This window comes from Hypanus sabinus, chromosome 1, assembly GCF_030144855.1.
Source record: "Hypanus sabinus isolate sHypSab1 chromosome 1, sHypSab1.hap1, whole genome shotgun sequence".
NCBI classification, from domain to species: domain Eukaryota; kingdom Metazoa; phylum Chordata; class Chondrichthyes; order Myliobatiformes; family Dasyatidae; genus Hypanus; species Hypanus sabinus.
In genome coordinates, this window is record NC_082706.1 from 133161394 (window position 1) to 133187747 (window position 26354).

General features: G+C 42.9%; 1 protein-coding gene across 2 annotated transcripts; it reads left to right on the forward strand.

Moving 5' to 3' along the window:
- The first annotated feature begins 2897 nt into the window (after positions 1 to 2897).
- On the forward strand, positions 2898 to 12741 carry mc5ra (melanocortin 5a receptor). 2 transcript variants are annotated; one of them, XM_059976849.1, is made up of 3 exons: positions 2898 to 3134; positions 6329 to 6417; positions 10653 to 12741. In XM_059976849.1, the coding sequence occupies exon 3, from the start codon at positions 10735 to 10737 to the stop codon at positions 11692 to 11694; it is 960 nt and encodes a 319-aa protein (XP_059832832.1). In that variant the 5' UTR covers positions 2898 to 3134; positions 6329 to 6417; positions 10653 to 10734; the 3' UTR covers positions 11695 to 12741. The 2 variants fall into 2 exon arrangements, with proteins under 2 accessions (XP_059832832.1, XP_059832839.1); XM_059976856.1 differs by lacking the exon at positions 2898 to 3134 and having other exon boundaries at positions 3824 to 6413; positions 10656 to 12741.
- Positions 12742 to 26354: the final 13613 nt, after the last annotated feature.

Consider the following 26354-nt stretch of genomic DNA (forward strand, 5'->3'; position numbering starts at 1 on the left):
GTGACACATATCCTGTGAAGTAGGGGATGGAGTGCAATGGGGTAAAATTCAGAATCTGCCCTTTCAAATAGTCTTGACATTTCTCTAGCCAAACAAGATATTGCTGCCCCACTTTATGTACCTTCAGGGAGAGGGTTAGGTTTTGCCTGAGCTATGATGATGTCATAACTTGTGTGAAAAAGTTTTATCAAATGAGGCAATGAAACTGCTCAGCTCCTTGAACATTTGAAGAAAATGCTCTGATAAAGCAAACAAGAATTTTTCTTATTTTCAGTCACTGTGAAAACTCAGAAACAGAAACCACTTCAAAGCATGTTTGCCAGCACTTCGCAACAAACCGGTGATGGTTTGCTGCTTCATATAACATTTCATCGTTGATTGCCAAATCTGGAAAGCCCTATACAATTGAAAAAGAACTGATTCTGCAAGCAGTGAGGGAGGCTCTAAGTACAATTTGCATAAGACTCCAGTTCAAATAATTAAAGTGATTCCACTCAGCAACAACTCTTTTCAAAGACAAATAGATGAAATGTCTGAGAACGTGGAAGACAAATTGTGCAACATACTTTAGACTACAGAATTTACTCTGCAGTAGGATGAGTCAAATTTCCATACAATGAACCTTTGCTTCTTGGTTATGTCTGTTTCATGAAAGATGAAAGCATGGTTCAAGAATTGTAATTAGCAAGGGAGTAGAAACAGGTATGAAGGAGAAGTCAATATTTTGGGTTGTTGAGCAATTTTTCAAAGAGGGCATTCTGCTCACTGACATTCTTGCTTGACATCAATACCATGGGGCTATTACTTTCTTGAAAAAAGCTGCTCCTAACATATTTACTATTCACAGTGTAATTCACATACAACATCTTGTTGCAAAAAACCTGTGTTCAGCTGCTGAAATCATTAACTGCTGTTATCACAGCAGTAAAAAAACAAGTCCCATGCTCCCAATTCCCAACTATTTCAAGAACTTTGTATTTAGAATGATGAACAGCTTGACTGTTTGCTAGTGCACACACAATGGCTCTCGAAAGGAAACAATCAGAGATGATTTAATGAGTTTTTTGAAACTGTGATAACATTTTTTGAAGACTTGAATGCTTCATTCAGTAACCTAGTCAAGAATATTAGGCATAACATTCTTTATTTGTCAGAATTATTCTCAAAGTTTAATGAAATCAATCTTCAATTGCAAGGAAATGTGAATCTTATCAAAACCAAATCAGTTGACTCTACATTTAGAGTAATGGTCACAGAAAAGTACAGTACAGTACAGAAACAGGCCATTGAAACTGCTTACTCCCATCGGCCTGCACCTGCCATACCTCTGCTATCCTTCTTCTTCTTCGGCTGTCCATCAATTTCGATGTTGACTAAGGCATGGGCAAGGTTGTATGGAAGACCAGCAGTTGCCCAAGCTGCAAGTCTCCCCTCTCCATGTCACCCATGTTGTCCAAGGGAAGGGCCTAGGCCGATACAGCTTGACACCAGTGCTGTCGCAGAGCAATGTGTGGTTAAGTGCCTTGCTCAAGGATACAACATGCTGCCTCAGCTGAGGGTCGAACTAGTGACCTTCAGATCACTAGACCAACGCCTTAGCCACTTGGCCACACGCCAACATGTACCTATCCAGACTTTCCTTAAACTTTGAAATCAAGCTCACATGCACAATTTCTGTCCAAGTTAACTATTTAAGTGTAACATTGGCTGTTGCAATCTTTTCCAGTTTCTGAGCCTTTCTTTCAAAGCAATGAGACAGACTGCAAATGACAGAACATAGGGGTCTGAGATGCCTTCTGACATTCAGCTTGATATTGAGAAGCTGATATCACTGCACCAAGCTCATCCATCTTACTGAATGGTAAAAAAACAACCAAATAGTGAATTGTTGGACTACCAATATATGCCCTAAAATTGTTGATGAAAATTACTTTCACTCTAAATAAATTATATTATTTGCAGGCTTAGTAAATTTGAAGAACTTTGCAATTATTTGTCACTGCTTTGAATTTGTAGTTTGGATATTCTTTCACTGTGCACCAAAATTCCCTATAGTTTTTATGTAATGGCTCGAAAGGGAGATGGAGAGCTAGGGATGTGGTCTGGAAGTGAGGATGTGGAAGGAGGAGGTAACCCAAGAAAACTTTAGCAGATGTGGTGCATAAGATGTAACATTTCCTCCTCTCTTAACACTAGGGTGAACTTGGGTAAAATTCGCACTGAGCATTATTAATGGCTTCTCGTTACTTAATCCCGGCGACTTCATGGACGAGAGGAGCAGCAGAATGTAGAACACTGGAGCATACAGTACAGGGATGGGTCCTTTGACCTGCAATGTCATGCCACTCAAATTAAGCAAATGACAGCTCATCTCTTCTGCATGCTCATGACCCATAATCCTCCATTTTCTGCAAATTCATGTGCCTTTCTAAGAGCCTGTATCATTCCTGCTTCCACCACCACCCCTGGAGGTGCTTTCCGGGCATCCACCGCTCTCTATGTAAAAAAATTGCTTAAGGTGACCCCCCACCCCCACCCCACATGTATATACCCTAATAGTAGGTTTTGTCTGAAGGAAAAGGACACTGTCTGTCCCCTCTATCTCTCCTCATATAATTTTATAACTTTAGCTGAACAAGATCCAGTCAGAACTTGAAGCATAGAATAGAACAGGCTCTTTTAATCCTTGATGTCTATGCCAGCCATGATGCCAGTCCGAATTAACTCATCAGCCTACGTTCCTCCATTCCCTGCCTGTTCACGTCTTTCTAAAAGCCTCTTAAGAACTGCTGTCGTATGTTTCCACACTTCCCCAGGCGCCCCCACTCTGTAAAAACTTGCCTGATGAATGTCCTTTAAACTTTCCGCCCCGCTGCCTTCAGAAACGCGCCGGCTGAATTGTCCCTGAGTAAGCGCTTGTGATCGACCAGGTACCCGGCTGTGCTCACCCTGGCGTGCATTCAGTCGGAGGGGGAGGCACTACCAGTTCAGTTTAAGTTGCTGCCGTTTCCGGGGCTCGTGAAGGCGCAGACTGCCTCCGGACCTCACGAAATCCGTTAGAGCAGAGCTGAGGAATCTCCCTTCCAGTTGAAGTCGGTCTCATTGCGAGCTGGAAGACAGGGGACCTGGAAAAGGTAGGTGATGCAGTGGGCTAGCAGGTCTTTCAGTAAGTAACTTTCAGATATCTTGTGCGCTTATTGAAGACCTTAAGCAATCATTAAACCGACATTTTACCATTTACAATTGAAATGTTGATGTCTGCGCTAAAGCGTTTGATTCTTCTTCACTGGATATTTGAATTTTATTTTTAATCTCTTTCACTGGATTGTTAGGAAAGCTGGTATTTATCACCTGTATATAAACGCACCCCCGTCGCAGCGAAGGGCGATTTCACTCGAGTTGTATCCAAATCATACGGGGTAGGGACTGCAGATTTAATTTCCCCCATTATCAGGAGGGGTCTTAAAGACAGTCCCGTGAATTATATTGTCACAATTTGATGATAGCTCTTTAGACAAGGCTTATTTCGTGGGTCGCACTTGATGGTTAAACGTCTGTGCTGTGGGCACTTGTCCAGGAACCAATCAGTTAACTCTGAGGCTATAGTGTGTTTAAGCTAATCTCTTATTAGTAAATGATAATAAATATTGTGACTATATGAAAACAGGTAAAAACGGACCGAGTGAAACCATCCTCAGAACTGGAAAGCCACGTGGTAAATTAGTAAATTATTATTGTCTCATGTATGGAGATTCAATGAAAAGCTTGTTTCACCTCATCCGTAGGAATCAATTCACCACATCAGTACAAGGAGGTAGGACAAGGGAAAATCAATAACAGAATGTAGAATAAAGAGTCCCCAAATCCTAGGGCCTTTCTACAGGGGCACAACTGAGAGCATCCTGACTGGCTGTATCACTGCCTGGAATGGGAACTGTACTCCCCTCAACCGCAGGACTCTGCAGAGAGTTGTAAGGACAGCCCAGCGCATCTGTAGGTGTGAACTTCCCACTATTCAGGACATTTACAGTGACAGGTGTGTAAAAGGGGCCTGAAGGATCATTGGGGACCCAAGTCACCCCAACCACAAACTGTTCCAGCTGCTAACATCCGGGAAACGGTACCGCGGCATTAAAACCAGGACCAACAGGCTTCGGGACAGCTTCTTCCGCTAGGCCATCAGACTGATTAGTTTGCACTGACACAATTGTATCTCTAAGCCACATTGACTGTTCTGTTGTACATCTTACTGTACATACAATTAATTACAAATGACTATAATTCGCACATTGCACATTCAGATGGAGACATAATATAAAGATTTTTATTCTTGTACGTGAAGGATGTAAGAAATAAAGTAAGTTCAAGTCAATTCAGTTACAGAGAAAGTGCAGTACAGGAAAACAATGAAGAGAGAGAGAGAGAGAGAGAGAGAGATATTCCCAAGTGCCATAAAGCCTGATTTGCTGAATTCGATTCCAATGGACAGTGATGTTAACTCATGGACTTACTGATCCACTTTCTGAAACGATCAGAGTGATTTTCATCGTTGGCATGGGGCGGTGTCCTGTGGAAAATACATGATGGGAATTTTGAACGAATGGGCTTGTGAAGCCACACCCAGAGAAACGTGGCGCTGGGTGGTTTTCCGAATCAGAACTCCCTCAGATTATAGGAAAAGGAGGCAGGAGCAGAAGTACTTTAAAGGCCGGATCAGTTTTGGGAGGTTTGCAAAAGTTTGAATTCAAATTGGCTAGATGGAAAGGCCAGTGTGTTGCTGGAAATCTGCCCTCCAATCCTCCACCCCTCCTCGCTAGCTTTTCTTACTCATCTTTAGAGGTGGTGCTGGAAACTCTTCTACCATCGGATCATAAAGGCAACCCAGTTCCTGCATTCTTGTATGCCCACCTGTCCTACATGCAGTAGATATAAAAATATCTCATCCTGGTCTGAGGAGACAGTACAGTGTAGGAACCGTCTCTTCAGCCCCCGTTGTCTATGTCATCCATGATACCAAATGAAACCGATCCATCTGCCTGTACATAATCCACATCCCTTCATTCCCTGCCTATTCGTTGTCCATCGAAATGCTACTAATCACCTCCCCTCCGTCACAACCACGGATTTGGCAGCGCAGTAGATACGGCAATTGTGCTTGTGAATTTGGACGTGTCAGCTAATTATTATTTAATCGTGATAGTATTTAACTCCATACTTGTCATCGTAGTGCCTGTCGAGATTCGGACGGAGCACAGCAACGCTTTGCTGCTGTCTTACATTCGGCCTTCCCTGAGTTACTGGACTTTAAGTCAACTGACTCTGAAGACTGGAGGCATTCGTTTAATGTTTAAAAGTTCTTTTCAGCCGCAGTGTAGGCTTTTTCCTTTTGAGAGTTTTAGTTAATGGCCGTGTTTGGCCGAGCGTTTATTGTTTTATTTTCCCTTGAACACGGTTCGTATTAAAGTCCGTGAACTATCGACCTGCTTCAATGCCTCTCACTCCGCACTTGGGCTATGTCCGAACCTGGTGACACCCTGGCGGTGCGTTCCAGGCAACTTCTTGCCCAGCACATCTTCCTCAAACTTTCCCACTCCGACCTTTAGTGTTTGGTGTTTCTACCCTGTGAATGAGATTCTGACCGTCTATCCTATCAATGCCTCCCATAATTTAATGAACTCCTATCTGGTCTCCTCCTGACTTTTGGCACTATCCGATCGTGTCCAGTGTCTCCTCATGGTTAAAATCCGGGCAGCATCCTGGTGCACTTCCTCCTCACTCAGTCCAAAGCTTCCCCATCCTTCCGGTAATGGGGCGGCCTGAGCTCTGCACGCCAGAATTATAGTCCCCAGTATTAGTTGGAAATACTTCAGGAGGTTTCATCTCATGGCTGGCTCCACCCCTATTGTTCATCTAACATATTCATGGGATCTTTCATCAATTAACTATTGAACAGACTGTTAGATTGTCATTGATTAGCTATTGAACCGAACAGATATAATTAATGAATAAAATCACAGTACTTTTAATTTGATGATTTTCTTCCTACTTTGCCTTGTATTCTCTTCAGTCTTCCAGAGTCTCCAGAAGAGCTGTGCAGGGGCAGTTTACCCGGTGAAACTGGATGACATGATGCCCGATGTTTTACTCCTCTGTCGTTGTTTTCATCTCCTCAAAACATCTTCATAAACACAGTGACAGAGCATTACAAATTCACGCTTGGAGCTTAAGTAACTTTGTCTATCACTTGGGCAATGTAGCATCGTCTCCGCTACCTCTTCTCACACTCACCATTGAGTTCTAACTCTCCATCCTTTTCTTTCCTTTCCAGGTCCATCATAACTTGGGGGTTGCAACTGACGAAGAGGAGGTGAAAGACTTATCTTGAATGCACCTCCTTTCTCCACCTTAAGCAGGCAGGTACCAGCACACACGTTAACTCTTCATATGCCCTACTTACATAGAACAGAACAGTAAAGGAACAGCCCTTTCGCTCATGATGTCAGTGCTGATCATGCTGTCAATCAAAACTAATCCCACCTACTTGCCCATGGCCTTTATTGATAGGATAGGATATAGGAACAGAATTAGGCCATTCAACCCATCAATTCTGCTCTGCCATTTAACCATACTTAATGATTTTGTCAACTTCACTCTCCTGCCTTTTCCCTTCAGCCCTTTACAATCAAAGACCTATCCGTCTCTTCCTTATAAATGCAGGACATTCTACAGATGTTGGAAATCCAGAACAACAGATACAAAATGCTGGAGAAGCTCCAGAAACTCAGTAGGTCAGGCAACATCTATAGAGATGAATAAACAGTCATCATTTTGGGTCAAGACCTTCTTCAGGAATGGAAAGGAAGGGGGAACGCACTGGTGAGGGGAGGGGAAAGACAATTAGCCGGAAGGTGATAGGTGAAGCCAGGTGTGTGGGAATGTTAAAGGGTTAGAGAAGAAGGAATAGGAGAGGGTTAGAGAAGAAGGAATAGGAGAGGGTTAGAGAAGAAGGAATAGGAGAGGGTTAGAGGGTTAAAGGGTTAGAGAAGAAGGAATCTGATAGGAGAGGAGAGTTGACCATAAGAGAAAGGGATGGAGGAGGAGGAGGTGATAGGCAGGTGAGGAAAAGAAGTAAGAGGCTAGAGTGGGAAATAGAAGAAGAGGGAAAGGGGAGGTAAAAAAATTACGGGTAAGAAAAATCGATGTTCATGCCATCAGATTGGAGGCTACCTAGACAGAATATGAGGCATTGCTCCGTCCTGAGACAGGCCTCATCAACACAAACAAGGAGGCCATGGACGGACGTGTCAGAATGGGAATGGGGATAGGAATTAAAATGGTTGGCCACAGGGAAATTCCACTATTGGGTGATGGAATGGAGATGCTTAACAAAGCAGTTCCCCAATTAAAGTCATTTACCTCACAGATTTAGGTGAGGCAACACTTCACCTGCGAATCAGTTGGGGTCATTTATTGTGCTCCCGATGACCTCTTCTACATTGGTGTGACCCGATGTAAATTGGGGGACTGCTTTGTAGAGCTCTTTCGCTCCATCTGACAAAACAGTATTTCCTGGTGGCCAACCATTTTAATTCCTATCCCCGTTCCCATTCCAACATGTCAGTCCATGGCCTCCCTTTTTCCATGATGAGGCCACTCTCAGGTTGGAGCAGTAACACTTTATATTCCATCTAGGTAGACTCCAACCTGATGGCATGAACATCAATTTCTCATCTGGTGTTTCTTTTCCCTCTCTGCTTCCCTCTTATTCTATTCCCCACTCTAGCCTCTTCTTTCTTCTCATCTGCCTGTCACCTTCCCCGGTGCCATTCCTTCTTCCCTTTCTCCCATGATCCACTCTCCTCTCCTATCAGATTCCTTCTTCTCCAGCTCTTTACCTTTCCCACCCACCTGGCTTTACCTATCACCTTCTAGCTAACTCTTCTTCCCTTCTTTCCCCCTTTTTATTCTGTGTCTTCCCCCTTCATTTCCACTCCTGAGCAGGAGTCTCTGTCCAAGACGTTGACTGTTTATTCACTTCTATAGATGCTGTCTCACCTGCTGAGTTCCTCCAGCATTTTGTGTGTGAATCTTTACCTTAACTGCACCAATAATTTGGCCTCCACAGCCCTGTGTGGCAATGAGATTCACTGCCCTCTAATTGAAGAAATTCTTCCTCATCTCAGTTCTAAAGTGATGTCCCTTTATTCTGAGGCTGTGCACTCAGATCCAGGACTCTCCTACTAAAGGAAGCAACCTCTCCATCTCCACTTTATCTAGGCCTTTCAGTATCCAGTAGGTTTCAATGAGATCCACCCTCATCCTTCTGAATTCCAGGCCCAGTTTCATCAAATGCTCCTCAAACTTTAATCTTTTGAATCCTGGGATCTTTCTTGTGAACTTTCTCTGGTTCATCTCCAGGGCAAGCACATCCTTTCTTATATAAGGACTTCATAATTACTCACAGTATTCCAATTCAGTCTGACCAATGCCTTATAAAGCCTTATTTGGTCCTTGCTTTTATGTTCTAATCCAATTGCTGTGAGCTTCCGCTGCCTGATCATGTCCTCTTAAACACTGCTGTTGTAACTACTTCTGTCACCACCCCTGGCAGAGCTTCCAGGCACCTACCACTCTCTGTGCAATAAAATTCCTTTAAACTTTCCTGCTCTCAGCTTCTCAGCTTAAAGCGAAGCCCTCTATTATTTGACATTTCCACCCTGTTGAAAAATATTGATTATCTACTTTACATATGCCTCTCGTAACCATATATACTTCTACACAGTCCCCTCTTGGCCTCTGAAGAAGAGTACGGTTTCATAGATCCATCCAGAATGGGGGTGGGGGTGAGAGAGGGTGGTAGCATGGCCCAGGAATTAGTTTTACCCAGTGAAAGTCCTATTACAGTGGTTGCAGATACCAATCTAAGGCTCTGGTTTGACAGATCTCGACTAATGCTTTTCAGAGCTTTCCTTGGTGTTACCCACTCAGAGTCACACAGCATGGAAATAGGCCATTCAGTCCAACTTGTCTGTGCTAATCAAGCTTCCCAACTAAGCTAGTGCCATTTGTGTGTGTTTGGTCCCTATCTAAACCAGGGGGAGTGCCTGAAGTGGGTGGAGGAGGCAAATATGATCGAGCTGTTTAAGAGGCTCTTAGGTACATGAACATGCAGAGAATGCTGGGATATAGACAACGTACAGGCTGAATGGATTGGGTGTCATTAGGTTAATTAATTTGGCACAACATTGTGAGCCAAAGGGCCTGTTCCATGCTGTACTGTTCTGTGTTCTATAACTTAATACTCTGTCTAATACATCCAGTTTAGAAACAGGTGTTAAAGAATTGCATAAACATGAGAGATTCTGCAGGTGGGGGAAATCTTGAGCAACACACAAAATGCTGAAGGAGATCAGCAAGTTAGTCAGCATCTATGGAGAGGAATAAACAGTTGATGTTTCAGACTGAGAACTTTCTTCATGATTAAAAAATTGTACATGGTGTATTGGCCTTCATCAACCGTGGGATTGAGTTCAAGAGCCGAGAGGCAATGTTATAGCTATATAGGAGCCTAGTCAGACCCCACTTGGAGTACTGTGCTCAGTTCTGGTCACCTCACTACAGGAAGGATGTGGAAACTATAGAAAGGGTGCAGAGGAGATTTACAAGTATGTTGCCAGTATTGGGAAGCATACCTTATGAGAATAGGTTGAGTGAACTTTTCTCCTTGGAGTGACGAAGGATGAGAGGTGACCTGACAGAACTGTATAAGATGATGAGAGGGATTGTTTGTGTAGATGGTCAGAGGCTTTTTCCCAGGGCTGAAATGGCTAACGCGAGAGGGCACAGTTTTAAGGTGCTTGGAAGTAGGTACAGGGGGAAAGTCAGGGGTAAGTTTTTTTATGCAGAGTGGTGAGTACGCGGAATGGGCTGCCGACGACTGTGGTGGAGGTGGAAACAACAGGATCTTTTAAGAGGCTCTTGGAACTTAGAAAAATAGAGGGCTATGGGTAACCCTAGGTAATTTCTAAAGTAAGTACATGTTCAGTACAGCATTGTGGGCCGAAGAACTATATTGTGCTGTAGGCTTTCTATGTTTCTATTTATCATTACTGGCAAGCATGAAGCCATTGGCATGTTGGGAAATTCCATTCCGTTCACTTTCAAGGCAATCTTTTAGAAGTGAGACAAGACAACTTCAGGGCCTGCCTGCTCTTGTTACAGTGAAGATTAATGTTTAGTGAGGAATAGTGAGGGTCCTGTCAGGAAAAAAGGTGGTAGAGGCAGGAACAGTTACTTAAGAGGTGTCTGGACAGGTAGTGGAATGAACAAGTCATAGAGGGATATGGAATTAATGCAGGCAAGTGGGATTACTATAGAGGGGCTTGATGGTCAACATAGACACAGAGGGCAGTAGGGCCTGTTTCAAAAACTGTACAATACTATGATTCAATCTTGGCAGGTGCATATATTTTGATATATTTGTCTTTGGAGCCATTAGCAGTTTAGGACCAGTTAAGGGGCAGACAATAAGTACCAGCCTTGACAGTCATTCCACATCCTGCAAACAAGTAGGAAAATGGTACAGCCTCTGGAACTTCAAACCAGAGCAAAAGCTCATCGGACATTCAATTAAACATGTTTCTTTTCTGAAGTAGACCACACGGCTTTCTCTACAAGCACCTCACAGTGAAAGCAGAAGAGGATGACTGCGCCCTTGAAGTCCAGGAGTTAAGGATGAATTTAACCAAGCTTTCCCTGATGAGTGTAACTCTGGCTGAGGCAATGGTGAACAGGACAAGGAGCTCTACTGCTTTATGCGAACAAGTCAGTGTGGCAGTTGAGGTGTTCCTAATTCTGGGTATCATTAGTCTGCTAGAAAATATTCTGGTTATTGCTGCAATTATTAAGAACAGGAACCTGCATTCCCCTATGTACTTCTTCGTTTGCAGCTTGGCGGTGGCCGACATGCTGGTGAGTGTGTCCAATGCATGGGAAACCATTGTGATAACTTTACTCCACAGCAGGCATTTGGTTGTCAAAGACAGCTTTGTCAAACATGTAGACAACGTGTTTGACTCCATGATCTGCACCTCAGTGGTGGCATCCATGTGCAGTCTCTTGGCCATTGCTGTCGATAGATACATCACCATATTTTACGCATTGCGCTACCACCACATCATGAGCATGAAGAGAGCGGCCTTTATTATTGCAGGGATCTGGGCGTTATGCACCGGGTGTGGCATCATTTTCATCATCTACTCCGAAAGCCCGACAGTCATCATCTGTCTTGTCACCATGTTCTTCATTATGCTGCTCATCATGGCATCCCTCTATAGCCACATGTTTCTGCTGGCCCGCTCCCATGCCAAGCGGATTGCTGCTATGTCAGGCTCCAACTCCATCCATCAGCAAGCAAGCATGAAAGGCGCCATCACCTTGACGATCCTGCTTGGCATCTTCATTGTCTGCTGGGCACCATTGTTCCTGCACCTCATCCTCATGATCTCCTGCCCCAGGAACCTTTACTGCACATGCTTCATGTCACACTTCAACTTGTATCTGATCCTCATCATGTGTAACTCGATCATTGACCCACTCATCTACGCCTTCCGCAGTCAAGAAATGCGGAAGACGTTAAAGGAGATTATTTGCTGCCACAGTTTAAGGGCAGTTTGTGGACTTACTGTCAAGTGAGACTATAGTGAGCGAAGGTTGTTGGCTTTTAAAGGTTCCAATAACTAAATGTAGTGGAAGTCATGATCTGATATAGTTCTCAGCACAACTTCTCTACTTGTCAACTTGTCCCTCTAGGAATATGCCCTAGTGTTTAGTTTGTATCTTTTAACAGTACACCTGTATTCTGAGGAGCTTTGAGTCCCTCCTCTGGTCGATTTCTCCTGCCAAGACACCTCACCACCTTGCATTTATCTGTATTGAATTTCAAATGCTTAGGGAAAAGTGAGAGAGGAAAAAAAACCTCTCCTGTTACTGGGAACCTGAAGTAAGAATGGAAAGTGCTTAGCACAGGTCTGGCAACATCTGGCAGGTCTGGCAACACCCAAAACTAGGAAACGTTAGAAAACAAGCAGAGGAGGGGAAGGAGTGGAATGCTGATAAAGTGGTTGAGACCCTGAGAGAGTGAACAATGCAAATGCTTTTGCTGTAACAGAGAGTTTGAAGCTTCTTAATTACTGCTGATCTCCCTCAAGAAGGTGTAAGTAAAACATGGAACACAAAACACTACAGCATAGCCCACGACATTGTGCCAACCTCTATAAAGCTACTCCATGATCAATCTATCCCCCTACACGACCCGTAACACTCCACTTTTCTTACATCAATGTGTCTAAGAGTCTTAAAGTTACCAATGTATCAGCCTCTACCACCATCCCTGGCAGTGCATTCCAGGCATCTACTACTCTGTGTGTAAAAAAAAAACTACTGCTGACATCTTCCCTAAATTTTGCTCCACTCATCTTTAATAGAGAGGAAAGAATGAGGCAAAAGGAGAAAGGTAAATCCCTGGAACAGTCAGTTACTGTTTTCTGATAGAAGGTCATCAACCTGCACCATTAATTCTGTTTTTCTCTCTCCACTGAACTGTGTGATATGCTGAATAGTTTCCAACATACTCCTTTACTTTAAATTTTCAGTAACTGTTGGGGCTTTACTATTGCTTGCTTGGTGGGTGGTGATGCTTATCTGCTTGCACAGATTGGGGGAGGGTTGATGCTTTGCCACTGCTAGTGCATGGGAGGGGGTAGGGGTCTTTGGGGTTGTAATGTTTTTCTGTCATTCATCCTTTGGGGTTTTCTTCTGTTTTGTGGCTGTCTGTGAAGAGTAAGAATTTCAGGTTGTATACTATATACATTTTCCGATATTAAATGGAGCCATTGAACTGTGTTGTTCTGTATTTCCAATTTCTAACATTAGATATTTCCCTCTCTCCTCTGTCCTCATTCATCTCTCTCTACTGACCCCTTTGCTTGACAGCTAAACTGAGATTAACACAAAAACACAAGAAAATTGGAGCAGGAGTAGACCACAGGCCTCTCAAAACTGCCTCAAATTCAATAGGATCACAGCTGATCTATGCTGGCTTCAATTCCTCTTCAGTGCCAACTCCTCAATACCCTCAATTTTTTTAATCTTTCAAAATTTTATCTACCTCCACTTTAAGTCACAGAGTTATACAATGTTGATACAGGCCCTGCAGTCAAAGTGGTCCATGAGATCCAAGATATCCCATCTAAGCTAGTCCCCTTTGCCTGAAACTATTACTTTCCACAATGACGTCTGTGGTGACATTTTATCAAATGCCTTCTGGACAACTGAGTATGTTACATCTATTACTTCCTCAAAATAAACAGCACATTACTGTCTAAAAACTTCAATAAAAAGGTCAAATATAATAACCCCCACCCCAAAACAGGTTAACTTTGTCCAACTATCTTGTGTTTGTCTAAGTGCCCTGCTGGATTGTCTTTTGTAGCAGCTGTTAATTTAACTTCTAGAATCAACTATCAGATCTAACTTGTTAACTAACATACATGGTTTAGATGAAGTAATTTATGAGACTGAGACACAAGTTGCTGGGATCTGGAGCTAAACACAATCTTCTGCAGAAACACAGCAGGCCAGGAAGCCTCTGCGGAGGGAAAGAAATGGTTGACGTTTCAAGCCAAGTACATACATTAAGTAGATAAATTCTTGAAAAGCAAAGGAGTTGAAGTTCCAGCTTATTGTTATGGGCATAAATACAAAGGAAAGAATTAGAATCAGAATCAGTTTTAACATTGGCATATGTCATGAAATCTGTAGTTTTGCAGCAGCAATACGTAATAAAAACTATAAATTACAATTAAAAAAAGTTTAAAAATAGAACTAAATAAATGGAGCAAAAAAGAAAATAAGAACTTTTTACAGCAACAGCACAGTATATCACAATGTGAACAAATGCTTGAGAAAATGCATGAGGAAGACTGAAAATAATAATTGTGATTCTCAGTTCAATGACACCTCTTCAGTAAAATCAGTGAACTCCAGCTTTCAATATATAAAGAGAAGTGATAAAATATTCATTAAATCTGAAAATGTCATTTATCAGGATTAGTATTTAGTCTGTTCAGTTGAATATATCTCAAAGCAACATCTGTTGGACTAATGTTTAATGTGTATTCTCTTACATATCTTAAATGCTTTGTTAATATGTTAGCTATAAATTCCCTATGGTTCTTTTTATGTGCTGCTTTGTATTAACAAATCTAGTGCTATCCCATCTTATTGTGCATGTGTATCTGAAGTGATGATTGTATGAATTCAGAAAAATATGTTTTTCTATTTGTATATATTAAATTGTATGTGATACTGAAAGCATTATGGATGGAAGATCTTAATGTATGTGTTGAAGACATATCTGTTGAATCTGTTGAAGAAGCGATTGTTTTGTTACAAATAAGAAATTACATTAGAAGTACCATATGTTTTCTTATTTAAGTAAGCAGTGAATGAAAACTTAATCTAATAATGTTTCATACATACTTAACCCAAGACAGATATAGTGAGTCTTGATGCTAAGAAATTGGTGCAACACAATGTAATATTAATGCATCAATTGGAGCTATCTACTTTCATTTCCAAGACTCTTATTGTTCTACAAAGGATTCATTCTCAGAATTATGTTATTGTCTCTGCTCCAAAAGTCAGGTAATAAAGAATGTTGTGTAAGACGTAAGTTGCTTCACAACTTCAGGATGTCCCAGGAGCTTTATAGGCAATAAAGACATTTTGAAGTATTGTCACAGTTGTATTGCCAGAAGCAAATCAAGTTACACACATAGACTGGAATGTGACAGTGTACCAGTCAATTGAATTTTAAAAATATTTTATATATTAAGGTCGTAGAGTTAGTCAAGCCAAGTCAAGTTTATTGTCATTTAACGGGACTTGGGCGTCCTCGTGCAGGATACCCATAAGGTTAACCTCCAGGTTGAGTCAGTGGTGAAGAAGGCGAATGCAATGTTGACATTCATTTCTAGGGGAATAGAGTATAGGAGCAGAAATGTGATATTGAGGCTCTATAAGGCACTGGTAAGACCTCACTTGGAATACTGTGTGCAGTTTTGGGCTCCTTATTTAAGAAAGGATGTGCTGACATTGGAGAGGGTTCAGAGAAGATTCACTAAAATGATTCCGGGAATGAGAGAGTTAACATATGAGGAACATTTGACCGCTCTTGGACTGTACTCCCTGGAGTTTAGAAGAATGAGGGGGGACCTCATAGAAGCATTTGGAATGTTGAAAGGCATGGACAGAGTGGATGTGGCAAACTTGTTTCCCATGGTGGGGGAGTCTAGAACGAGAGGACATGACTTGAGGATTGCAGGGCACCCATTCAGAACAGAGATGTGAAAATTTTTTTTTAGCCAGAGGATGGTGAATCTATGGAATTTGTTGCCACGGGCAGCAGTGGAGGCCAAGTCATTGGGTGTATTTAAGGCAGAGATTGATAGGTATCTGAGTAGTCAGGGCATCAAAGGTTATGGCGAGAAGGCGGGGTGAATGGGACTGAAGGGGAGATTGGATCAGCTCATGATGAAATGGCGGAGCAGACTCGATGGGCCGAATGGCCGACTTCTGCTCCTTTGTCTTACGGTCTTATGGTCTATATCCTGTACTTGCATAAAATTTATATAACCATTTAATGTATATAGAAATGAGACAACTTTTCTTTGAACTAGGGTGTAAAGCACAGTAGTATACATAACACATGAAGGTAAGCATACCTCCAAGCCATCAGACTCCTCAGTACCCCGAGTCTAGTCTGACATCTACAACATTTATTATTATATTGATATTTGTCCTCTACTGTGCCTATTGCCTTGTTTATTAATTATTAATGAATGATTGAATTATTGTACTGCTCTGCATTGTTTTTGTGCACTTTATGTAGTCTTGTGTAGGTCTGTAGTCTAGTGCAGTTTTTATGTTGTTTTTATGTAGTCTAGTGTAGCCTTGTGCTGTCTCACATAGTCTAGGGTAGTTTTGTATTGTTTCATGTAGCACCATGGTCCTGAAGGAACGTTGTTTCATTTTTACTGTGTACTGTACCAACAGTTTATGGTCAAAATGACAATAAAAAGTGACTTTACTTGATAAAATGCACACGTAAATAACAAACTAAAATGCAATAATGTTAAATATTGTAATGCATGGAACAGATTAACTAGTGGCACTTCAAATAAATATTGACTTGGTATTTTTGCTCACCTTCTGGGGTTTGTAGCACTTTGGAAATCAGATGAGGCATGGCTTTACTCTGAAAGTCAGAAGTCTATCTCCTCTGGACTGCATTTGAGTATTGATCTGGATTATTATAGACAATAGACAATAGACAATAGACAATAGGTGCAGAAGTAGACCATTCGGCCCCTCGAGTCTGCACCGCCATTCTGAGATCATGGCTGATCATTCACTATCAATACCCAGTCCCTACCTTGTCCCCATATCCCTTGATTCCCCTATCCATCAGATATCTATCCAGCTCCTTCTTGAAAGCATCCAGAGAATTGGCCTCCACCGTCTTCCGAGGCAGTGCATTCCACACCTCCACAACTCTCTGGGAGAAGAAGCTCTTCCTCAACTCTGTTTTAAATAACTGATCTCTTATTCTCAATCCATGCCCTCTGGTACTGGACTCTCCCAACATCTGGAACATATTTCCTGCCTCAATCCTATCAAATCCTTTAATTATCTTAAACGTTTCAATCAGATCCCCTCTCAATCTCCTCAATTCCAGCGTGTACTAGCCCAATCTCTCCAATCTCTCTGCGTAAGACAGCCCTGCCATCCCAGGAATCAACCTAGTGAATCTACGCTGCACTTCCTCAATTGCCAGAATGTCCTTCCTTAAACCTGGAGACCAAAACTGTACACAATATTCCAGGTGTGGTCTCACCAGGGCCCTGTACAAATGCAAAAGAACATCCTTGCTCTTGTATTCAATTCCCCTTGTAACAAAGGCCAACATTCCATTTGCCCTCTTCACTGCCTGTTGCACTTGCTCATTCACCTTCATTGACTGGTGAACTAGGACTCCTAGGTCTCTTTGCATTTCTCCCTTACCTAACTCGACACCGTTCAGACAATACTCTGCCCTCTTGTTCCAGCTTCCAAAGTGGATAACTTCACATTTATTCACATTGAATGACATCTGCCAAGTATCTGCCCACTCACTCAGCCTATCCAAGTCTCCCTGTATTCTCCTAACGTCCTCTTCGCATGTCACACTGCCACCCAGTTTAGTATCGTCAGCAAACTTGCTGATATAGTTTTCAATGCCCTCATCTAAATCATTGACATAAATCGTAAAGAGCTGTGGTCCCAATACAGAGCCCTGTGGTACCCCACTAGTCACCTCCAGCCAGTCTGAGAAACACCCATTCACTGCTACCCTTTGCTTTCTATCTGCCAACCAGTTTTCTATCCATGTTGAAACCCTGCCCCCAATGCCATGAGCTCTGATTTTACTCACCAATCTCCTATGTGGCACCTTATCGAATGCCTTCTGAAAATCTAGGTACACAACATCTACTGGCTTACCCTCATCTAACATCCTTGTTACACCCTCAAAAAACTCCAACAGATTAGTCAAGCATGATTTGCCCTTGGTAAATCCATGCTGGCTCGGCCTAATCCTATTTCTGCCATCTAGATGTGCCACTATTTCGTCCTTAATAATGGACTCAAGCATCTTCCCCACGACTGACATTAGGCTAACAGGGCGATAGTTCTCCGTTTTCTCCTTCCCTCCCTTCTTGAAAAGTGGGATAACATTAGCCACTCTCCAATCTTCAGGAACTGATCCTGAATCTAAGGAACATTGGAAAATGATTACCAATGCATCCGCAATTTCCTGAGCCACCTCTTTTAGAACCCTTGGATGCAGACCATCTGGACCCGGGGATTTATTAGCCTTCAGTCCTACCAGTCTACTCATCACAGTTTCTTTCCTAATGTCAATCTGCCTCAATTCCTCTGATATCTTATGACCCTGGCCCATCCATACATCTGGGAGATTGCTTGTGTCCTCCCTGGTGAAGACAGATCTAAAGTATGCATTAAATTCTGTTGCCATTTCCCTGTTTCCCATAACAATTTCTCCCAATTCATTCTTCAAGGGGCCAACATTGTTCTTAACTATCTTCTTTCTCTTCACATAGCTAAAAAAGCTTTTGCTATCCCCTTTTATATTCCTGGCTAGACTGAGCTCATACCTGATTTTTTCTCTCCGTATTGCTTTTTTAGTTAAGTTCTGCTGTTCCTTAAAACTTTCCCAATCATCTGTATTCCCACTCATCTTAGCCCTGTCATACTTCTTTTTCTTTATTGCTATACAATCTCTGACTTCCTTTGTCAACCACTGTGGCCCCTTCCCTCTCTTTGAATCCTTCCTTCTCATTGGAATGAACTGTATTTGCATCTTTTGTATTATGCCCAAGAATATCTGCCACTGCTGATCCACCGTCTTTCCTGCCAGGGCATCTGCCCATTTAACTTTGGCCAGCTCATCCCTCATGGCTCCGTAGTCTCCTTTATTTAATTGCAACACTGACACCTCTGATCTGCCCCTATCCCTCTCAAATTGTAGATAAAAACTTATCATGTTATGATCACTACTTCCTAATGGCTCCTTTACTTCAAGATCACTTATCAATTCCTGTTCATTACACATCACCAGGTCCAAAATAGCCTCGTTCCTGGTTGGCTCAAGCACAAGCTGTTCTAAAAATATATTCCTTAGACACTCCACAAACTCCCTATCCTGGGGTCCAGCACCTACCCGATTCTCCCAGTTCACCTGCATGTTGAAATCTCCCATAACGACTGCATTACCTTTAGCACATGCCAATGTTAACTCCCTAATCAACTTGTACCCAATATCCACGCTACTGTTTGGGGGCCTGTACACAACACCCATTAGGGTCTTTTTACCCTTACTGTTCCTCAGCTCAATCCACACAGACTCTACTTCCCCTGTTCCCAAGTCACCTCTTGCTGAATCTCATTCCTCACCAACAGGGCCACCCCACCCCCTCTTCCCATATTTCTGTCTCTACGATAGCACGTATACCCTGGTACACTCAATTCCCAGGCCTGATCCCCTTGCAGCCATGTCTCCGTTATCCCAACAATATCGTAGTTCCCCATTTTCATCTGAGCTTCAAGCTCATCTGTCTTATTTCTGACACTATGCGCATTCAAGTATAGAATTCTTAGCCCATTCCTCCTCTCTTTGCTTAAAACACTGTCTACTGTACCTAACCCAGCTCCTTGAACTTCCATCGGGCAAATTGCACCCTGAATTTTGATGACCTTCTCAAGATCACCCAAACCTTGTACACATTTAACCCCATGCACCTTCTGACCAACCCTCTGGATCTGGATCCTTGCCCCCTGCACATCTAGTTTAAACCCCCCCGAGCAGCACTGGCAAATACTCCTGCAAGAATGTTAGTACCCCTCCGGTTCAGATGTAGACCATCCTTTCGAAACAGATCCCAATGTCCCTGGAACAAAGACCAATTATCCAAAAACCTGAACCCTTCCTTCCTGCACCATGCTCTCAGCCTCGTATTAATGTGCATAATCATTCTATTCTTCGCCTCACTCGCACGTGGCACAGGTAGCAATCCCGAGATTGTCACCCTGGAGGTCCTGCCTTTCAGCTTCACTCCTAACTCCCTGAACTCTCTAAGCAGGACCCCCTCACTCACCTTACCTACATCATTGGTCCCTACATGGACCACTACATCTGGGTTCATGCCCTCACTCTCAAGAATAGCCTGCACCCGATCTGAGATGTCCCGGACCCTGGCACCAGGGAGGCAACATACCATCCGAGACTCCCGATCTGCCCCACAAAATCTCCTATCTGCCCCCCTAACTATAGAGTCCCCTAAAACTATCGCTCTCTTCTCTTCCCTCCTCCCCTTTCTAGTTGAGGGTTCAACCTCTGTGCCAGAGGCAGGACCACTACAACTCATTCCTGGTAGGTCATCCCCATCAACAGTATCCAGTACGGTATACTTATTGTTAATGGGAATGGCCGCAGGGGTGCTCTGCTCTCTCTGCCTGCTCCCCCTGCCTCTCTGGACCGTCACCCATCTGCCTACTTCTTGGTTTTTTGGTGTGACTACCTCCTGATAACTCCTATCTATCTCTGCCTCCACCTCCCGAATGATCCATAGTTCATCCAGCTCCTGTTCCAACTCCCTAACTCGGTACAAGTCTATGGACTTGTCTTGTACTCAGGTATTGGACGGCTACCAATTACTATGAAAGTATTATGATAGAAGGTTCAAAAAATTATCAGAATATGGGCAGAGGACTTATGGCCATTCCCATGGTCTTTTGGACATTTAGAGTCGTAGAATCATACAGCATATAAATGAGCCCTTTGGCCCAGATAGGTTAAGCCAGCCAAGATTCCTATCCATCTCAGCCCTTGCTTAACGGTATTGATCCATGGCATAAAACAGGCTGGAATCCCCTGCTCTAAGCCTTTCCTGTCCATGTATCTGTCCACATATCTTTTAAATATGGTTAAAATACCTGTCTCAACCACTTCTTCTGGCAGCTCATTTCATATACAGACTATGCTTTTAGTGAAAAAGTTGCCCCTCAAAGTCCCTTTTAATCTCTCACCTCTCATCTTAAACCTATGACCTTTAGTTCTTGATTAAATCTACATCATTCTTCAGGCCATGACACTCAGGGATTTGGCCTATATTATGTATTCTTTATTGTAGGTTTTACTGCTGTTGTAATTATATGTGCCTTGTGCTGTGTGTGACTGTTGGTACTGTGTCTTTTTTTCACCTTGACTGCAGAGGAATGCTGTTCTCTTTGGCTGTATTCAAGTGTATGGTCGAATGACAATTAAATTTGAACTTGATAACTTGATTCCCCCACCCTGAGAAAAAGGCTGTCTGCATTCACCCTATCTATGGGCCATTTGTTTTGAAAACTGTTAGACAAGGGAGATGAGTGAGGATCAAAGGTAGTATGATCCATCCAAAAACTTCATATCTCGTTAGGCAGATCTTTCCTAAGCAGACCTTGTGACATTAATAATTTTATTCTCTGAAATAAAAACTTCAAATACTTGACCAAGCCAACTTGTTTGAACTTAAGAGCCCAAATATCAAATGTATCATATCATTTGAAAACTTAATTTAAAATTCCTGTCTTTATCACAATTCCACAGAGGAATCTTTGCTATCATAACCCTTAGGTTCTGTCAGCTGCGTAAGTCTAGGTGAGACAATCTCTGGCCCGGCCGAACGGGTGAGATCGAGGTGCGAGCCCACCCCAAAACCCCTCTGTTCGTGTGGATGCTGCGTGATTTGTTACTCTGTTACAAATCAGTACCACGAAATAACAGACAGGACACTGCATGCAATTAAACAATTTAGCTTTATAATTCTTAATTTAACTACAGGGTTGAGAAGAAAAAGCAAAAAAGAAAAAAAGGGCCCATTTTAATGAAACAGTCTGATGTGCACAAGTTGGAGCTCATGGTTTACCCTTTGCCGATTCTCCCTTGATCTCGCTGGGCTTCGTCGGATCATGGCTCCACTCCAGTGTCTTCTCTCTTCATTTCCCACCGAACAAAAGACCCAGATCACACGGCACGAAAACACCCTCCCATCATTGGCACCCGTTCCAAAGCACCCGCTATCTCTAACCACAACCCAAACACTGCTTCTACAGAAAGATCATGACATTAGCAGTGAAACCTCTCCCAGCGAGTTACACTATAGTTACTAGGCAGCCTTGCTTTATTGAACAATGTTCTTAGTTTATTTGCTTGTAATGTTCTAGGAAACAATCTTGAAAGTGTGCTATGATTAACTCCTTAGCTTGATTTGTCCAAGGATTTTCCAGATGATTGAAATATCTTTAAAACACACATACAATTGTTTTTCCAGTTTCCTATCATCTTTTGATCTATCCCAATGATTTCCGTAAACTATTCCTCACTGCACTTGCTATTCATTATTTATCCTTGGCTCCATTCACACTGATTTTCCCTGAGCTATATTAAAAGACATATCTTTGGCATGTGCCTACTGGATGTTTGCTGTATTTGCTGTTTGAACCTATGCCTTTGCTATGCTGTTGCTTTGGGAAATGCCTTGTGCTCAGTCCCTGTTTTTACGGCATGCACTGTTGTTTCTGCCCTGTGATTGCATGGTCCCTGCTGTCCTATACATTTCCACAGCCTTTTCCAGTGTTAAATCTTTTTCATAAAGCAGGCTTTCTCTAAGTCCATCATCTGGGATTCTGCAGACTAGTTTGTCTCTAATTAGTGAGTCTGCCAAATCTTGAAACTCACAGGACTTACTCTGTGTGCGTAGCTCAGTGTGTGTAGGTCAAAGCTAGCACCTTGTTTGTGGTCACAGGAAAAGAACTTGTATCTCTCAAACGTAATGTTTTAATTCAGACAAAATACTCCTCAACTTTTGTCATCAGAGTGTCCATTATTTTAATTTTCTTTGATTTTCACTTGCAAGGTACTGTTGATATAGTATTGATCATGGCATACTAACTGTTTAAAGCCTAGCATCTATTTCATATTCATATATCAGAGTTCAGTGGAGGCTAGAAACATAGTTGAAAGCACAAGATGCTCAATTCGGACAAAGGATCTTCAAAATGAAATCTTAAGCATTTCTCTTTCCACAATTACAGACTGATCTGCGAACCTTTTTTCAGCTTTTTCTATTTTTATTTCAGATCTCCAGCATCTGCACAGTTTTATTTCACTTAGAAAGTACAAAACCCTGTGTAATATGATTTGCCTCCTCCTTTTCTCTGTAACATCACATTCAGCTGTCCGGACATGAACTTATGAGATTGCCTCATCCTCATTTCACCAGTCCACCATCACTTTCCCCTGTCTCCAACCCACCAAGTCCTCCCATTTTTTCTTAACTATGTTCATTATCATTAACTAGGTGTCACTGATCAAGAATTCCATTTTAGCTGGTCCCATTTGACTCATATCCCTGTAAATCTTTCCTGTCCATGTACCTGTCCTAATCACTTCCTCTGCCAGCTCATTCAATGTTCTGACCCACCCTCTGGGTGCAAGATTTGCCCCTCAATGTAGAACACTGTAAATACTCAACAGGTCAGACCAGACCCATGGAAGAGAAATGTTTACTCTGTTTATTATTTCCAGCATTTTATGTTTTATTTCACACTATCTTGCATTTATGTAGCACTGTCAATATTGTGAAAATGCCCTAAGCCATTTTGTAAACCCGAGATTCAACAGATGCTGAAAATCTTGAGCAACAGCTACATCACCTGCTGGAGGAACTCAGGAGGTAAGTCAGCGTCTATGGAAGGAAGTAAACAGTTGATGCGTTGAGCCAAGACCCTTCAACACGACTGTAAAAAAAATAGAAGGTGAGAGGCAGGTGGGTAGTACAAGCTGGCATGTGATAGGTGAGATCATGTGAGGGGGGGAGGCGGGTGGAGGAGAGGAGGAGGGAAAATGATGTAAGAAACTGGGAGACAATAGGTGGAAGGGATAAAGGGCTGAAGGAAAGGGAATCTGATAGGAGAACACAGTGAAATAGAGAACGAGGTGATAAACAGGAAGGAGATGAAAGGCAGGTCATATCAAGATGGGAATGTATGCACAAGCCATTTTGTAGGTGTACTAGAAAACTAAGCCTGTTGCTGTGGGAGTTTAGGGCGGAATGAAATCATTCTGCCCCAACATTTCAAGAAGCCACTTAAATGAGGGAGGAGATTAGAGATTCCAAGTGGTTTAAGGAAATTAATTCTGGCATTTCAGCAGCTGAAGACATGGCTGTCAGTGATGAAGTGATCAATTAATTCGCTGCTCCAATTTATATTTGCACCTGCCAATGTAATTTTCATTGTCTGCCATTTAGAGAACTTCTCAATGTTTGATCTGTGTCTATAACAATAAATAACGTGAGGCAGGAAACATGAAGTGACTAATGCTTCTGCTTATTAAACTGAGTAAAATCTATTTTCTGCCTGGAAACTGATGAAACTACACTGTTAGGCAAGTCATAAATTAGTGCGTATCTTAGTGTTTGCAGCAGTTAACTGCCTCTCTTTATGCTTGATTGAAATATGAGTTTGACCATGATATATTGTTGGATAAATGGGTCCAGGTTCTATACATTACTACGCTATTAGTTCCTCCACCATTGAAGTGCATCAAATCAATTTAGTTTGTGGAAAAAAAATCCTTATCTTTCATTGCAACACACACAAAATGCTGGAAGAACTCAGCAGGTCAGGCAGCATCTATGGAAATCAATAAATAATCAATGTTTCAGCCAAAACCCTTTTTTCAGGACTGGTAAGGAAGGGGGAAATACCAGAATAAGAAGTGGAAGGACAGCTGGAAGGTGATTAGTGAAGCTGGGTGGCTGGGAAAAGTAAAGGGCTGCAGAGGAAGGAATCTGATAGGAGAGGAAAGGGAAGGAGAAGGGGACCTAGGCAGGGAGATATGAGACCAGAGTGGGGAATAGAAGAAGGGGGACAGGAGAGAAAAATATTTTTACTGGAAGGAGAAATCAATATTCCTGCCATCGCGTTGGAGACCACTCAGACAGAACATAAGGTGTTGTTCCTCCACCAATTGTGCCTTCTTGCGGCAGAAGGGGAGGCCATGGACTGACTTGTTAGAACAGGAATGGAACCAGAGTTAAGATGTTTGGCCACCGGGAATTTCAGCTTTTGGCAGATGGAGTGGAGGAGCTCAATGAAGCACTACCCCAATTTACAATGGGTCTCACCTATATAGAGGAGGCCATAGTGGGAGCACTGGCACAAAAGAATTGAAAATACTCTTGGACTGAGATGTTAACTGTCCTGTGCTATCACCAGTGGGATCATCAGTTGATCTGCCACCTGTCTTCAGGAGTTTCGGCCCGCTTATGATCAAGACTCCCTCAAGGTGGTGGGCCAGCACCACCTCCCACTGATGAGCTTAACAACTTGGCATCTGCCTCTATCGGAGTTGTTGGTCACTTCCATCCAGCAGATAGTCTACTCGTCAGGTGTCTATGCAGCTACTGAAGAGTTTACAAAAGATGGATACACTGTCCGACTATCTGCCCCTCGGGACGTACTTGGTCCACACGCATGATGATCCTGCCTCTGCTGCCTCAGCTACAGCCCTGCTGGTTGACTTGATCTCTCTTCTAGTGAAGCCAAGGTCACACAGCCTCTTCTGGAAAGTGAATGCAATAAAGCCACGGCACCCTACTTCGAATGGATAGCATGAGACCTTCCATCCTCTGTCTTTGCACTATGATCTTAATTCTGCATACTTGGTTAACGTGCACATGGGCTTCATCGATGATATCTTCCCAGGGGACTGTGAGTTCACCAATAGCCACTTCTCTACTGGTGTCAGACCAGACGATTATATCTGGACACAATGTGGTGAAAGCTATTTGCTCCGGGGAATTGCCTTTCCCATCCAGGTCGGCCTTGACACACCAATCACTGGCTGAAGAAAGTATGCTTGATCGTGGGCCTGTGCTGTACACCCTTGACTTGGAGCCTTCTTTCACAAATGATAAGCGATGTTCTGTGCAGCATGGGGCATGAGATAAGTTGTGCTTCAGTACTCTCTGCTCAGCCGCTTCTGTTACAACCTTGAGAACATTGTTATGTCTCCAGGTGTACATGCCGCTGGAAAGATTGACTCTGCATGCACTCAAAATATGTTGAAGTGTTCCCTTCTCACCACAAGCAGCACACCTGTCTGTTATCTTCATACCAGGTGCTGAGGTTGGCCGGTGCTGGGAGCAGGTCATTCGCTGCTCTGCATAGAAAAGAAATGCGGAGTGGTTCCCTCTGCCACAGAACATTCCAAGATAGATGTCGTTGTCCAACACTTTCCCACCAGGTCCAAGCCCCTTGTTTGGTCAGGCCAGCTGCTTTAGCTAACCTCTTCTCCTCTTCTACCTCTCGTATTTCATGCGTTACAAGCTCACGGCGCTCCTTACCTGCAGAAGATGATCATCACTTGTGGGTTGTCCAGCCAAGTCCCTGGTGGCCTGGCTGGATAGCCCCAACCGTCTCCTTGTGCTTCAGTCTAGATTCTGCCTCATCAACTGCTACCCGGGCTGACCACTTCCTGCCTGATCTCACATCCGGCTGGGTGTTCTTGATGACAAGGTCTTTTGAGTCTTGAAGCATCATGAATGATCTTACCTTGGCTACCTTGACATCTTCAACAAGATGATCCCAGCAGATTTGCCTCACCTGGAAAAACTATTTAGGGCCCT

Bases quoted from the DNA above. Each gene is read 5' to 3' on its own strand.
- mc5ra (XM_059976849.1), top strand. From the start codon at position 10,735: ATGAATTTAACCAAGCTTTCCCTGATGAGTGTAACTCTGGCTGAGGCA.